This window comes from Hesperophylax consimilis, chromosome 22, assembly GCF_061612785.1.
Source record: "Hesperophylax consimilis isolate HC1 chromosome 22, BYU_Hcon_1.0, whole genome shotgun sequence".
Classification (NCBI taxonomy): domain Eukaryota; kingdom Metazoa; phylum Arthropoda; class Insecta; order Trichoptera; family Limnephilidae; genus Hesperophylax; species Hesperophylax consimilis.
In genome coordinates this window covers 27,847,686-27,862,416 of record NC_142857.1, presented here as the reverse complement: position 1 = coordinate 27,862,416, position 14,731 = coordinate 27,847,686, and the positions used below count along the sequence as shown (strand labels likewise).

The 14,731-nt window shown below is 39.2% G+C and overlaps 1 protein-coding gene across 1 annotated transcript in view; it reads left to right on the top strand.

The window, feature by feature from the left end:
• Chc (clathrin heavy chain) overlaps positions 1-14,731 on the top strand; it is a 42,884-nt gene that overhangs the window by 19,767 nt on the left and 8,386 nt on the right. The window contains exons 6-21 of the mRNA XM_089645561.1: positions 507-703; positions 1,614-1,794; positions 2,102-2,295; positions 2,632-2,858; positions 3,409-3,580; positions 4,380-4,658; positions 6,075-6,293; positions 6,445-6,587; positions 7,568-7,702; positions 9,169-9,391; positions 9,761-9,935; positions 10,639-10,793; positions 11,494-11,718; positions 12,242-12,482; positions 12,931-13,088; positions 13,928-14,245. Coding sequence (XP_089501687.1) covers positions 507-703; positions 1,614-1,794; positions 2,102-2,295; positions 2,632-2,858; positions 3,409-3,580; positions 4,380-4,658; positions 6,075-6,293; positions 6,445-6,587; positions 7,568-7,702; positions 9,169-9,391; positions 9,761-9,935; positions 10,639-10,793; positions 11,494-11,718; positions 12,242-12,482; positions 12,931-13,088; positions 13,928-14,245 — 3,242 coding nt within the window. The remainder of the gene's footprint in view (positions 1-506; positions 704-1,613; positions 1,795-2,101; positions 2,296-2,631; positions 2,859-3,408; positions 3,581-4,379; positions 4,659-6,074; positions 6,294-6,444; positions 6,588-7,567; positions 7,703-9,168; positions 9,392-9,760; positions 9,936-10,638; positions 10,794-11,493; positions 11,719-12,241; positions 12,483-12,930; positions 13,089-13,927; positions 14,246-14,731) is intronic.

Here is a 14,731-nt window from a genome sequence, read left to right as displayed (position 1 = left end):
GTATTAAATAAACACAAAAACGAAACATTGTGCCATTTTTACTATATCAATAAATTCAGGACAAAAGTTTATTCAGTTGGTGTTGTCATTTTCAATCAAAATAACTTTGGATGGGATGCGTTAATACCCAACTTTAAAGGGTATTTACAACAAGCGACTTGTGTAAACGACATTAACTTGGAATCAAATAAAATAGAAAATTGAATAAATTTTTTTATGCATTTTGGCAAGGAGTTTTTATTTTTTTTTTATTGTCTTATTGTGATTAATTTTTGGGTTATTATGCCATGTTGCGCTTTGTGAATTTATCTACATATGTTGAAGTAAAACCGTGTTGCGCACGCTAATCCTCTTAGGGCCGGATTTCAGTATAAAAATTACTAAAATTAACGTGGTTATCGGAGTTTAGTTTTGGGGTAACCGTCAAGTACCGGATACCGAGAAGTATTAAGTTTAGCCCGTGGCTACATGTATCTGGGTTTGTTCTAATGCTACCTTTATTCCAGGTGTGAACCGCAAAGGTCAAGTCCTCTCCGTGTCCGTGGAGGAAGAGAACATCATCCCCTACATCAACACGGTGCTGCAGAACCCCGAGCTGGCCCTGAAGATGGCCGTGCGCAACAACCTGGGCGGGGCAGAGGACCTCTTTGTGCGCAAGTTCAACATGCACTTCCAGAACGGGCAGTATGGAGAAGCCGCTAAGGTACATGTTACACGTTACACATGCACCACTAATGCAGAGTCATGCAAAATTATGTTAATATTAGAGTTAATTGCACATTTCTCTGGAAAATATTTACATTTTTAACAAACTATCACACTGTTTTACCGGAGGGTTAGGCAGAGAGGATAGATCGCCACACAATTCTGTCTTGCTTCATTCACATCCATCCATGTCTCATAAATACCCTTCTGTTATTCTGACTCTTGACATGACCTGACTCAAGTATTTGGTTCACTTGATAGTGCCGTGTGTTCCTCGGGCGTTCCCCTCAATCCTTCCATCTCTTAAACATACTTTCCAAATACACAATTTCATCCACCTGTTCCAGGTTTTTACCACTCACAACTAGGTTGCGCACTGTTTTCGTACTTTCAAACACCATGACTTAAGACTTGCTTACATTCATCATTAATTCATTCTTTATACATACAATAAATTTGAATGAGGCAAGGAGTGTGTGCCAAGACCGAGTTGTTTGACGGTCCGTCCTCTCTGCCTACCCCTGCGGAGAAACGGCGTGATGGTTAGTTAGTTACAATAACCCTAGTATTTTGATTAATTCTTCTGTTAAATATTCGCATGTATCCATCCAATTGAACGATATGTCCTCATGGCATTCTAAGTATTGTGTTATTTAAATATTTTAATCTTTCTTTTTGTGAAATAATTTATTATAAGCAATAATCGCTTGAAATATCCATACAAATTGAAAATATCTCCCAAGTAAAAATATACACCTCCGACGGGAATTTCAATTTGTATGGATATTTCAAGCGACTAATTATTGCTTATAATAATTTATTATCCTTTGTGCTATGCATAAAAATCCTTGTCTTATAAACATTAGTTTATCATTAAAAAAAAATAATAACTTCTTTTTGTGTATCAGGTTGCGGCCCACGCTCCCAAGGGAATCCTGCGCACACCGGCCACCATTTCCCGATTCCAGCAGGTGCCCACTCCCGCGGGCCAGACCTCCCCTCTGCTGCAGTACTTCGGCATCCTGCTGGACCAGACGCAGCTTAACAAGCACGAGTCTCTGGAGCTGTGCAGGCCCGTCCTTGTTCAAGGTGAATACATTCATTATATCGGGTATCTGCTTATAGAAGTTATCTGGTGGTCAAAGTATTGGATGCTGAGGTTATCCAGTCAGTCAACGCTATTGATAGTCCTTAGTTCAGCACAGATGTGCCACCGGGAATCTGAAGAAAGAGACATTCTTCTAATATGTGTTTTTATTTGAATATGTCCCTTTTTAACACAATTCAGAATCCTTTTGGTCCCATTTGTACATCATATATGCACAGCGATTGTGGCTTCACCGGATACAGTTTAATGAGGTCATTATCTTCATCTGGTATGATTGTTTGTTTCCAGGGCGCAAGCAGCTGCTGGAGAAGTGGTTGAAGGAGGACAAGCTGGAGTGCAGTGAGGAACTGGGCGACCTGGTGAAGCAAGCCGACCCCACCCTGGCCCTGTCCGTCTACCTGAGGGCCAACGTCGCCAGCAAGGTCATTCAGTGCTTCGCAGAGACGGGACAGTTCCCCAAGATTGTTCTGTACGCCAAGAAGGTACCCAAAGCTTTTGTGATTTGTTAAGATGGTGCAAGCTTTAGCTTTATAGGTTCTACATTACTGTCAGGCTAGATTTGTATTAATTATTAGCAAAAATATTTAAGTATAATATCTTTAAATATAAAAATAAGCGTGTGCTATGTAGCTCGTGAGTGTGTAATTGCATCTTTTATTTTTATTGTAATGATTTTTGACAAAATTCTTATGTTACTTTTGATCAGTTCTATTACTTGGTCGCTTTCGTTTCTTTTGGTCAGTTTTGTTACTTTTGATTATTTTTTTGTCACTTTTGTTACTTTTGGTTGTCTTTATCAATCTATTTTAATATTGCAGGTTGGCTACCTTCCCGACTACATCTTCCTACTGCGTTCCGTGATGAGGACGTCCCCCGAGCAGGGCGCCGCGTTTGCAGGCATGCTGGTGGCCGACGAGGAGCCGCTGGCCGACATCCACCAGATCGTGGATGTGTTCATGGAGCAGAACATGGTGCAACAGTGCACCGCCTTCCTGCTGGATGCGCTCAAGAACAACCGCCCCGAGGAGGGGCCCCTGCAGACCAGGTATAGTCTATAATATGATATTGGCATAGCTCTGAGCACTGATAGATACATGTAGCAGAACGAGCGGTTATAATGGAACTCTCAGTGGCAGGAAACCCTCTACAAAGTCTTTCAAGTGACCCTGTCCTGTCGAATGCCTGTTTTACAGGGATGGAATTATGTTATTTTGTCAATAATTCAGACTCAGTACGCATACTGAATGTCACCCTTATTGATGCTTCTTAGTAATGTTTTAACCAAAACATTGAACTCCATTCTAACAACAGTGGAACTGTGCTTGTTCTACCGATATAGAAGAATAGGATCAGGAGACGTTCCAAATGCTTGACCATATTTGTACACCTAAGACATTACATAAATATTAATGGGCCTTTTTTTGACACATTCTTAATAATGATTTCTTCCATCCCGCAATGTGGGTCCCTTCAAAACTTCTTAGCTAAGAGATCTACTAGGATGTGTGACGCTGATCTCTCATTATGTCCATCGAAAATTATCAGTCTTCTCTTGGCTCTAAAGAAAATTTCTTTAACTTTACCGTTCGTTCCAGATTGCTGGAGATGAACCTGATGTCTGCGCCGCAAGTGGCCGACGCCATCCTGGGAAACAACATGTTCACGCACTACGACCGTCCGCACGTGGCACAGTTGTGCGAGAAGGCTGGCCTGCTGCAGCGCGCACTGGAGCACTTCACCGACCTGTACGACATCAAGAGGGCTGTGGTCAGTACAGTATACTAATAATAACTACGCACTAAACTAACTCAATGTTCATTTTTTTATTCATGGCAGCACGAATGAACAAGGGAGATGGGCCATGAACCATGATTAGTATTAAACGATGTATAACGCGTTGTTCTCAACTGCAGCAAATGCCAATGTAAACTGACTTGCTGTGTTGTAAAATGCAACCCGCCCAATTCCCCAGAACTGGGACTTTCCCTTGTAATTACAGTACTGCTCAATTTATGCCGAACGATTATTATTTTTTTTATTTATTTTAACATTCCAAATTTGCAGTCGCGCCGTTTTAAACTAACTTACAACAAAGTTGCTAAAGTTTTTTTTAATTTACTTCTGCTGTCTATTCAATCGTTTTTACACTTAGGACGGGTTATTTCGGAGAATTTGAACAATTCATCAAATTTCAACGTTCGTTTTCGGGTTCTGTGAAAGTCCTATTCAAGTTCTGCTATTATATCATTGTAGGCTAGTTGCTTGACAAAACTGAAATCAAAACAGAACTTGAAAAAATCTTTCACAAAACTTGAAAATGAACGTTGAAATTTGATGAATTGTTCAAATTCTCCGAAACAACCCGTCCTTAATCTTACATAGTGTGGATACAAAAGAATCTATCTGGGTTTAAATAATATACAGTTTCACTTATTATTTTCTAAATGAAAATATCTACCATTATTTATCAAAATTATGAAATTACTCTTAAAAAATATTTGTTGGATAATCGTCATTAATTGTCAAAGTATTCAAAGAATTTATTGCTAGTGTTGTTTTTTTGCAGGTCCACACACACTTGCTTGCTGCAGAATGGCTGGTGAACTTCTTCGGAACGCTCTCCGTGGAGGACTCGCTGGAGTGCCTGAAGGCCATGCTGACGGCCAACATCCGTCAGAACCTGCAGATCTGCGTACAGATCGCCACCAAGTACCACGAGCAGCTCACCACCAAGGCGCTCATCGACCTGTTGGAGAGTTTCAAGACCTACGAAGGGCTCTTCTACTTCCTCGGATCCATCGTCAACTTCAGCCAGGACCAGGAAGTCCACTTCAAGTATATTCAGGTGAGAAATACATAATTGAATTTCCCTCCTAGCCAGTCTTGCGTTGATCACGATCCACTGGCAGAGTGTCCAATCTTTGATCTGATGCTTTTAAACGTTCCAAAAATTTCATAGATAGATCAATGCACTGGCTAAGTTAGTCAGCCAGTCCTGGGTCAATCACGATCCACTGGCAACGTGAACGGTCAATATTGTCCTATCTTTGATTTGGTGTTCTTAAAGCTAGAAAATGACAATGCCATAGATCGATCAATGCACCGCCACCGTCTGGTTCTAGTGGGTCAATTGTTCATTTTACACAACCTGGGTTGATCACTGATGAAGATATCGGGTGCTTTTAAACATTGAAAAAATGTCATAGATCGTTGCGCCGCTGCCGTGCTGAAGTAGACCACAGATGTATAAATTGTGGAGACCGGACATCTCGAGTCTCATTCTCGCTGGTTAAGCTGAAATGAACTAAACACTGGTTCCAGGCTGAAACCGTAATTTATTTATTTATTTATTACAAGATAATGCATTACAAAATGATATTAATGAATTAATGAAACATAAATACATTAAAATAAATAAACGCCGAAGTTATTTTGGAGTTCCAAAGAAAGAATGTGTCGGTCATTAATAAAACTGCTGAGGAAATAGCTTTTAAGAGCTTTTGCCAATGTTTTTTGTTCGTTGCCGGAAGTTTTAGATGACAGTCTATTTCAGATTTCTGGTATCTATATCTTTATTTCTGTTTGGAGGATGATATTCCAGATGTCCGGTCCAGAAAATTTATGCATATATTTACGCCTATCACAAGTGACAGTTCATCGATCAAATAATCTAATTTTTTTTTTTTTAAAGTAACCTCATCGATCATTTGTGGTTTGTGATCGGGTTGACCCAGTACTACTTCCAGATTCTTCATTAGTTTTCTGGTATACAGCTTTAGACGTTGACCTTACTCAAAACCTGACGATGTATTTTCACAAATCGCTGGTCCCAACGAACAATGTCAGATGGGCAAATTGGTAACTTGTGCTATGTCGAAAAGAGGCATGCTGTTAAAATTGTGCAAAATATTTCAAGTTTATTTTTGTGATTCTGATTGTTACTCTAAAAATGTATAATAATAATATTTTCATTCATAATTTATTATCGATTTAAAAAAAAATGTAAATTTCTAAATTAGTTTACTGGTCGCTAACAACCACTGTAACCAGGGCTGCTTAGAAAGTTTGGCGAGCTTTACATCCAGCGATATTCCACATAAAAGTATAATTTAAATGACAATTTAAAAAACCGTATTTTAATCATTCAAAATAAAGTTAAAATATCGCTATTTTGTAATTTTTTCACTGACAAAACAGTAAATGCCCTATTGTCATCACAGTGCTGATTTATTAAAATAACCTGTATTGTTTGTGATTCCAGGCGGCCTGCAAGACGGGACAGATCAAGGAGGTAGAGCGCATCTGCCGCGAGTCCAACTGCTACAACGCAGAGCGCGTGAAGAACTTCCTGAAGGAGGCCAAGCTGCAGGACCAACTGCCGCTCATCATCGTGTGCGACCGCTTCGACTTTGTGCATGACCTCGTGCTTTATCTCTACCGCAACAGCCTGCAAAAGTACATTGAGATTTACGTCCAGAAGGTACGCATCGTGTTTAACCACTTCACTCTCAAATAAATACAAAGGAAGCGTAACACGCTATAATACCCCAAAAATAAATCATGATAAGACTACTTGTACAGTTTGTAATTGAATGTTATGAATCACAATTATTGTTGTTCGTGTATTGCAGGTAAACCCCTCTCGCCTGCCAGTGGTGGTGGGAGGTCTGCTGGACGTGGACTGCTCCGAGGACATCATCAAGAATCTCATCCTGGTGGTCAGGGGACAGTTCTCCACTGACGAGCTGGTGGCTGAAGTTGAGAAACGCAACAGGTACGCATTACCTTCTTTCTAAATTGTGACTCCTCTGAAGAAAAATGTTTGAAATTGACATGGACCATGGACGCTTGACCATTCTCATAGTCTTGTCTGTTATACAGGATTTTCCAATAAGAGGTGTTATTTTGAATAGCCCGCTATTTCGGTAAATGTTACTTTTGAAGCTGTCATTTTTTGACATTTGACAAGTAGAAACTACTCCATTAATAAAAATGGAACGATACACGCTTCAACAACGCATTGAAATTATTAAAATTCACTCGAGTGAATCAAATGCAAATCATCTTGAGTGATGAGGCCCATTTCCACCTCGGTGGCTTCGTCAACAAGCAAAATTGTCGCATCTGGGGCTCGGAAAACCCAAGATTTATTGTTGAAAAGCCTCTCTATCCTCAACGTGTGACTGTTTGGTGCAGTTTATGGTCCGGCGGAGTCATTGGACCTTACTTTTTCGAAAATGAGGCTGGAGCAACAGTTACGGTGAATGAATTGCGCTATCGAGAGATGATTAATGATTTTTTATGGCCGGAATTGGATGATATTGATCTGGACAACGTTTACTTTCAACAAGACGGCGCTATGTGCCACATAAGCAACAAAACCATTGATCTTTTACGATTGAATATCAAAATAACACCTCTCATTGGAAAACCCTGTACAAGCCACTCTGTATACCATCTTTCATAATCGAAGCACTGCTTGATGTAGCCCTACCCACTTCCTTCAGCCTTACAAAACTCTACCATAGTTCCTCTGGCTAGGGCAATTGAAACTCGAGAACATTACACAAACACAACTATAATATACATCAGACTCCATTCATAATCAAATTGCTCTTGCTAAAAATTTTGTAATGGCGTCCTCATAAATTCTTCGTGATAAAAAATAACTTCTGTTAACAAAACTCAATTAATTAATTGTTTTCAGTGATTTTAAATTGATGTTCAACGTTTATAAGTGTGTATTATTTCCAGGTTGAAGCTGCTCCTGCCCTGGCTGGAGTCCCGAGTGCACGAGGGCTGCGTGGAGCCCGCTACACACAACGCACTCGCAAAGATCTACATCGATTCCAACAATAATCCCGAACGATTCCTTAAGGAAAATCAATGGTGAGTTATTCCAACTACATACATGCATGCTACTTACCTACTGTTGGGAGAAAAAAATTACATTTAAAAGTTTACCATTGTCCATTTGTAATAAGTCAAACTTGGTTATAACGAGCATGTGGGGACCGATTAAATTTGCTTTTTATAGACGTCAAACATTATATCCAATCACAGCCTGGATCAAAAATCAAGATATTTTATTTTTTCAAAACATAATAACTCCAAACCAAACATAACTAAACCATAAAAAGTGTATAATAAATAAACACGTTTTTCGAGATTTTACCAACTATACTCACACTTACAATACAAATATATGCACTTACATATATGTTAATATATATATTTTTTTACATATTTATTATGAATATTCAATTTACAAAAACCATTAAAATTTTATGAATATTCAATTTACAAAAACCAAAAAAATAAAAAATAAAAAAAAATTAAAACTTATAAAAAATTAAAACTTATAAAAAATAAAAACTTTCTTCTACAACACATAAATACTTGTCACACCTATACATAACCACGTAAACACCTCAGCACAGGTTCTCCTAGTGAGGTGTTCACGAAACATACAGTTTCACCTTCTCAAACCTACCTTACACACAACATATTATAGTTATAAGTTTGAAATATATCATGTACAAATATAAATAATTATGTGAACACTGTAAATATTATATAGAAATAAAATAAAAATAAAAAATAAAATAGGTTTTTAAAAAATTGTATGTGTCCTACCTACCTGCTTCTACTATCAATATACAGTCGAACTTGGTTGTAACGATTACTGCTGTAGCGAGTTCACGGCTATAATGACCAATCACAAAATGATATTTTAGTTCAGCCATTGTTGACTGTTATAACGAGGTGGATTCACTGATATACCGAGCAAATAATTTTGTCAACACAATAATGATGTGTTGACTGAATACCTGAATGGGTCTGAAATACATGTTGGGTCTGAAAAAATTGGGAAATAAAAATACATATTTTTATGGCACTACCTGTGTAAGATTGTCAGCTATATGAACCATTGCCATCCATCGGGCACAATTTAAAATTGTCATAAAATCTGAGAAATTTGAGATTCGCAAATCTTTTCCCTTTTTACATCTTATTTTATACAATATTTTACAATTCATCGTCAATTTTGTTTTATATCCAATAAATGTGTTTATGAAGTTACCTAATTACGAGTACCTACATCCCTGCAGGGGGTAAACTTATGATAGTGATGCACAACTTTTTCAGCAGAGAGGGCCCCTTTGCCTATTTGTTTTCGTTGAGGAGGAGAGGGTTAAAGTTTCTGTTGATATTTTTGAATTTCGTGTTAAATTTGGTTCTATTTAGGAAATGCAGTTTGCATTGCAAACGAAGTTTGGGACATAAAATGTAAGTCAATTTTTCACCCGTCTCTTCCACACATCACATAAAGTAACCAATCTTCACTATTCCAGGTACGACTCACGAGTGGTGGGACGTTACTGTGAGAAACGCGACCCACACCTGGCGTGCGTTGCCTACGAGCGCGGCCAGTGTGACCGCGAGTTAATCGCCGTCTGCAACGACAACAGCCTGTTCAAGTCGCAGGCGCGCTACCTGGTACGGCGCCGTGACCCGGAGCTCTGGGCCGAGGTGCTCGCCGATCCCAACCCCTTCAAGAGGCAGCTCATCGATCAGGTTGGTCTCGCAAACAACGAAGCAATCTTCTCAAGCATTCCTTCTAATAGTTTGCTTTGTAAATAATAAACAATAATAGTCTAAGGGATCAGCTCAGGCACGTAGGTTCCATCGAAGTTAGCCTCTCAGAAGCTGAACGTACTGTACAGAGCCCGCAGGTAATTTAATAGTACACAACTACTGACCCTGTACAACTCGTAAATGTGCCCCACCGGTAGATTTTGGTGCCTAATATATGAAGTACGTAATGTAAAAACAACTTAGAATCGCATAAAATTCTCTTTTAGGGGAAGTAATTACCCCCCTTCTGAGTGGAAAGATTTAGCAAATATACAAATACTTATGGTGAAATACTATTTCGATCTCTAGGTTGTCCAGACCGCCCTGTCTGAGACCCAGGACCCCGAGGACATATCGGTGACCGTGAAGGCCTTCATGACGGCAGATCTGCCTAACGAGCTCATCGAGCTGCTGGAGAAGATAGTTTTGGATAGCTCCGTGTTCTCCGATCACCGCAACCTGCAGAATTTGCTCATCCTTACAGGTATTATAAAACAAATGTTTTCTCATTGTCAGCTCTCCAAAAGATACTTGAAATATATACCGTCCACTGTTCAGCTAGCTTTGGACTGCCAAATAGTTTACGAAGTGTCCAAATTTAGCATTATTTTCCACATTTTCTATTACATAAATACATAATGTTGATATCTATACCAAATTAACCTCCTTTAAAACCCGTTGTATTTCTTCATTATGTATATATTTGTTAGGCCGTCATCTTGTGGGTGGTAATGAATGGACATAGCCAATTGTAATGCTGTAAGACCGTGCCTTAAAACAGTGCCGGCAGACCATTACCTTACTTTAGCGAACTCTCCGTTTCTGCGTAGGGTCTTACAGCACTCAGTTAATGTCGATTCCTTACCGACCCATGACACTTCTTCGTTAAATAAATAAATAAAATCATTGGAACTGTTTCAATCTTTTTTTTCATGAGAGACAACCATATTTATTTTGTAAGCAAAGGTTCAAACCCAAACTTAATGGCCACAAATAGTGGTGTCTGGGAATTACCCACTTTACTCAACTCCTGTTGAATTTCTTTCTAGTATTGCAATGGTTCAAGAACGTTTATGCATCAAATCTGCTACTGAAAACTTTTCAAAAACATCACTGCAGTAGTTTACGAATTATTGTAATTTTTCTCTCTGATGTTATTAATGTGTGTATAAAATTGATTTGTTCAGCAATCAAGGCCGACCGCACGCGTGTGATGGAGTACATCAACCGCTTGGACAACTACGATGCGCCCGACATTGCCAACATCGCCATCAACAACCAGCTCTACGAGGAGGCCTTCGCCATCTTCAAGAAGTTCGATGTCAACATCTCCGCCATTCAGGTACACATTCATCCTATTCATATTTGCTATCACGTGGTAAATTACCGGACCTTGCTAATTATGGCTCTGAGATACGTGACGGGCACTGTTCGAAACCGAATTGATTTTATATGAAATAATATCCCTTAGGTTTTTATGTCCAGGGCTGTATTCCTATTGGTGAATTTGTTAACCATGGAGTTATGATACGCGCTATTCATTTGTATGTGCCGATTTTTTTACAATGGAGTAGTGGCTGTTCAAACTGTATTCGCCATAATTTTTCTTTGGGGATTCACTGCACAGTGCACTTTAGAGAAAACTGCCACTGCCTTCAAGTTTGACAGCACCATCATTTGGTGGTGTGTTATTTGGGTGAACTGTGATAACTTCTGGGTACCACAGAGTAAGTATGGGGTAAAGGCTACTGAGGGAAGGCTTATAAAGTCCACCTGCCTAGAAGCGAATCTGGTGTTCTGAGGAGACTGTCCCTTTTTACAATGGTGCACGAATTCCTCGCCGTCCTTAGCCGTAACTCTTTTACAAAAATGAATATTTTTGAAATCAATTGTCATATTATTTATTTTATTTTGTGTTTTTACTTATTTAGCATCGCTATACTTAAACTAGCAGCCAACCTAGTATTTTATCATTACCAATTCTGGTTTGGATGACCCAACAATGCATCTCAATAATCTGATGATTGTTTATGTAATTCCAGGTTCTGATTGAGCAAGTGAATGACCTGGACCGCGCCTACGAGTTTGCGGAGCGCTGCAACGAGCCGGGAGTGTGGTCCCAGCTGGCACGAGCCCAGCTACAGCAGGGCCTCATGAAGGAGGCCATCGACTCGTACATCAAGGCTGACGATCCCAGCGCCTACATGGACGTGGTGGCCACCGCTACCGCCTCCAACAGCTGGGAGGACCTCGTCAGATACCTACAGGTAAGTCATTTTCCCCCACGTAACCACGTCGCTTTAATGGTTGCACGACAAGACATAACACTAAAGAAAAATTATAAAAATTAAGCCAAAAACATATCTAACCTAGCCACAGAATAACTAAGAAACAGATCTGCCCATAAGGGCGAGGGAACAAATCGAGTTGAAGGTGGTGTGAGTGTGTTCCTTTCACTGATTTGTCAATAAATGAATCCGACTGCCTACAGGCAACTCGTGTTGTAGTACCACTATTTTAGTCTTTGAAAATGGAATCTGCTTACGAATAATTGGTCCTTTTTACAATGGTGTGGGAATCCCTCGCTGGTGAACATAATCAAATATTCTGTTACAATATTTAGTATACTTTTACAAATGTTTTATAATTTACTCACCGCAGTAAACGAACACAACACAACGTGGTCCATCCTATCTGCCTACCCATGCGGAGAAACGGCTTGATGGTTAGATAGTCAATTAATGTTTATTGTTATCGGTAACCGTCTAATCAATAATTTTCTATTTACAGATGGCCCGCAAGAAGGCGCGCGAATCGTACATCGAGTCGGAGCTGATCTATGCGTACGCGCGCACGGGACGGCTGGCCGACCTGGAGGAATTTGTGTCGGGTCCCAATCACGCAGACATCCAGAAGATCGGCGATCGCTGCTTCTCCGACGGAATGTACGACGCTGCCAAGCTGCTCTACAACAACGTCAGCAACTTCGCAAGGCTGGCTATCACGCTGGTGCACCTCAAGGAGTTCCAAGGTAACACTGAACTTTTAATAATATCAAAGTAGTTCAGATCATTTCATATTAATTATAACATAATCATTGAAGACTATATTAACAACTCCCAAATGAAAAATTTTAAATAGAAAAGACAGAAAAAGATTTGATTGCATCTGTGAATTGAATCCAAGACCTCTTCCTTGCCGGGAAGTGCTCTGACCACTGAGCTAATTCAACCATCTCAACATATGTCAATTTTATAATATAACTATATGTGTTATACTCATCTTATCTATATATTCATCTTGTCAAGGTAGTAAATAAATTTCAAATTTGATCATATTTTATCGATTCGTGCTGGGCCTTAATGATTTTTTTCCCTACGGTAAAAATTAAATAAAAACACTTTCTAACATCCATCAATATCATTTTCTTTTCATTTCCAATTTGGCTCTTATTCTAACGATTGTCATTTATTTGTCAGGCGCTGTGGACGGAGCGCGCAAAGCCAACTCCACGCGCACCTGGAAGGAGGTGTGCTTCGCGTGCGTAGATGCCGGAGAATTCCGTCTTGCGCAAATGTGCGGTCTGCACATTGTGGTGCACGCTGACGAACTGGAGGACCTCATCAACTACTACCAGGTACCGCTTTTAACCCATTGACTGCTGAATTGTTACTGGAAATAGTTTTTTTTCTACTAAAAGTATGCAAACCAGTTGCAATATTAGACTTTACAGAACAAAAGATAAATTTATCTTAAAACTATCAAACTGAGGTATAATGTAATGAAATCAACACGGTAATAGATACTTATCCTGATTTCAAAATAGTACTTCCAAATTTGAATTCATTTTGTGCTGGAAAATTATATTCATTTCAAAAAGCTACTTGTGTTAGTGGTACTGATTCCACCACACTCTTGCACGGTAACAGATACTATATCCTGATTTCAAAATAGTACTTCCAAATTTGAATTCATTTTGCGATGGAAAATTATATTCATTTCAAAAAGCTACTTGTGTTAGTGGTACTGATTCCACCACACTCTTGCACGGTAACAGATACTATATCCTGATTTCAAAATAGTACTTCCAAATTTGAATTCATTTTGCGATGGAAAATTATATTCATTTCAAAAAGTGTCGGTGGTACTGATTCCACAAAAGGAAGCAAACGGCTAAGTGTGAGTGAAGATAATTATACTTTGTGTAATACGCTCCCGTCTTACTAATTAGAATCTTAAACACCGGTTCAACTTTGGTATGATGTTTTGACTATATAATCGCAATGGTAATAAGTCAAGTTTTTCACTATTCTGAGCTTATGCGCCGCGTTATATTTACACCTCATGTATAAGTGGTTACAGCACTGTCGCGAAATTCACTCACATGTGCGGTGACTATTCAGTACACAAACTGATTTGTAAAAGGTACTACTCTTTAAAACTATAATTTCTCATGTTTTATTTTAATTTGCCTAGGACCGCGGCCACTTTGACGAGCTGATCGGGCTGCTAGAGGCGGCGCTGGGCCTGGAACGCGCTCACATGGGCATGTTCACAGAGCTGGCCATCCTGTACTCCAAGTACAAGCCGGCCAAGATGCGCGAGCACCTGGAGCTGTTCTGGTCACGCGTCAACATCCCCAAGGTGCTGCGGGCGGCCGAGCAGGCGCATCTCTGGGCTGAGCTGGTCTTCCTCTACGACAAGTACGAGGAATACGACAATGCCGTGCAGACCATGATGAACCACCCTGGCGAAGCGTGGAGGGAGGGACACTTCAAGGACATCATCACAAAGGTACGTCCCAAAGAACTAATACTCCAAGCTCACTTACTTGTACTTGTTAATTTTAATAATACAGTCCATATTTTGCAAAGGATATATAGATGTACAGAGACGATTTCCAAAAATACCGAGAGCTTTTAGAGGCCGTCAATATCAAGAGAGGAACTAAAATTACCAACTTTTATTAACCTTTTCAGTACCACACTTTTATTTCCAAATATAGATCATATTTTAAGCTTGACAACACCTTGAATAATTATTTGAAAAATTTTGGTGTATAATTTTTTTCTCACAAATTTTGTTTTATTCTAATTCCTTTTTATTATGTTTAGGTCTCAAAGGGTTATTTTTTATTAGTAAGAAAAAAAAACCTATCGCACCAACAATTGTTTCATTTAAAAAAATATTAATTTACAGTGTAACATGCATAAATATAAAGATGATAATGGATCCCAGTACAAGCAAAAAAGCCGAAACGGGATATGTCATTTTATTTAC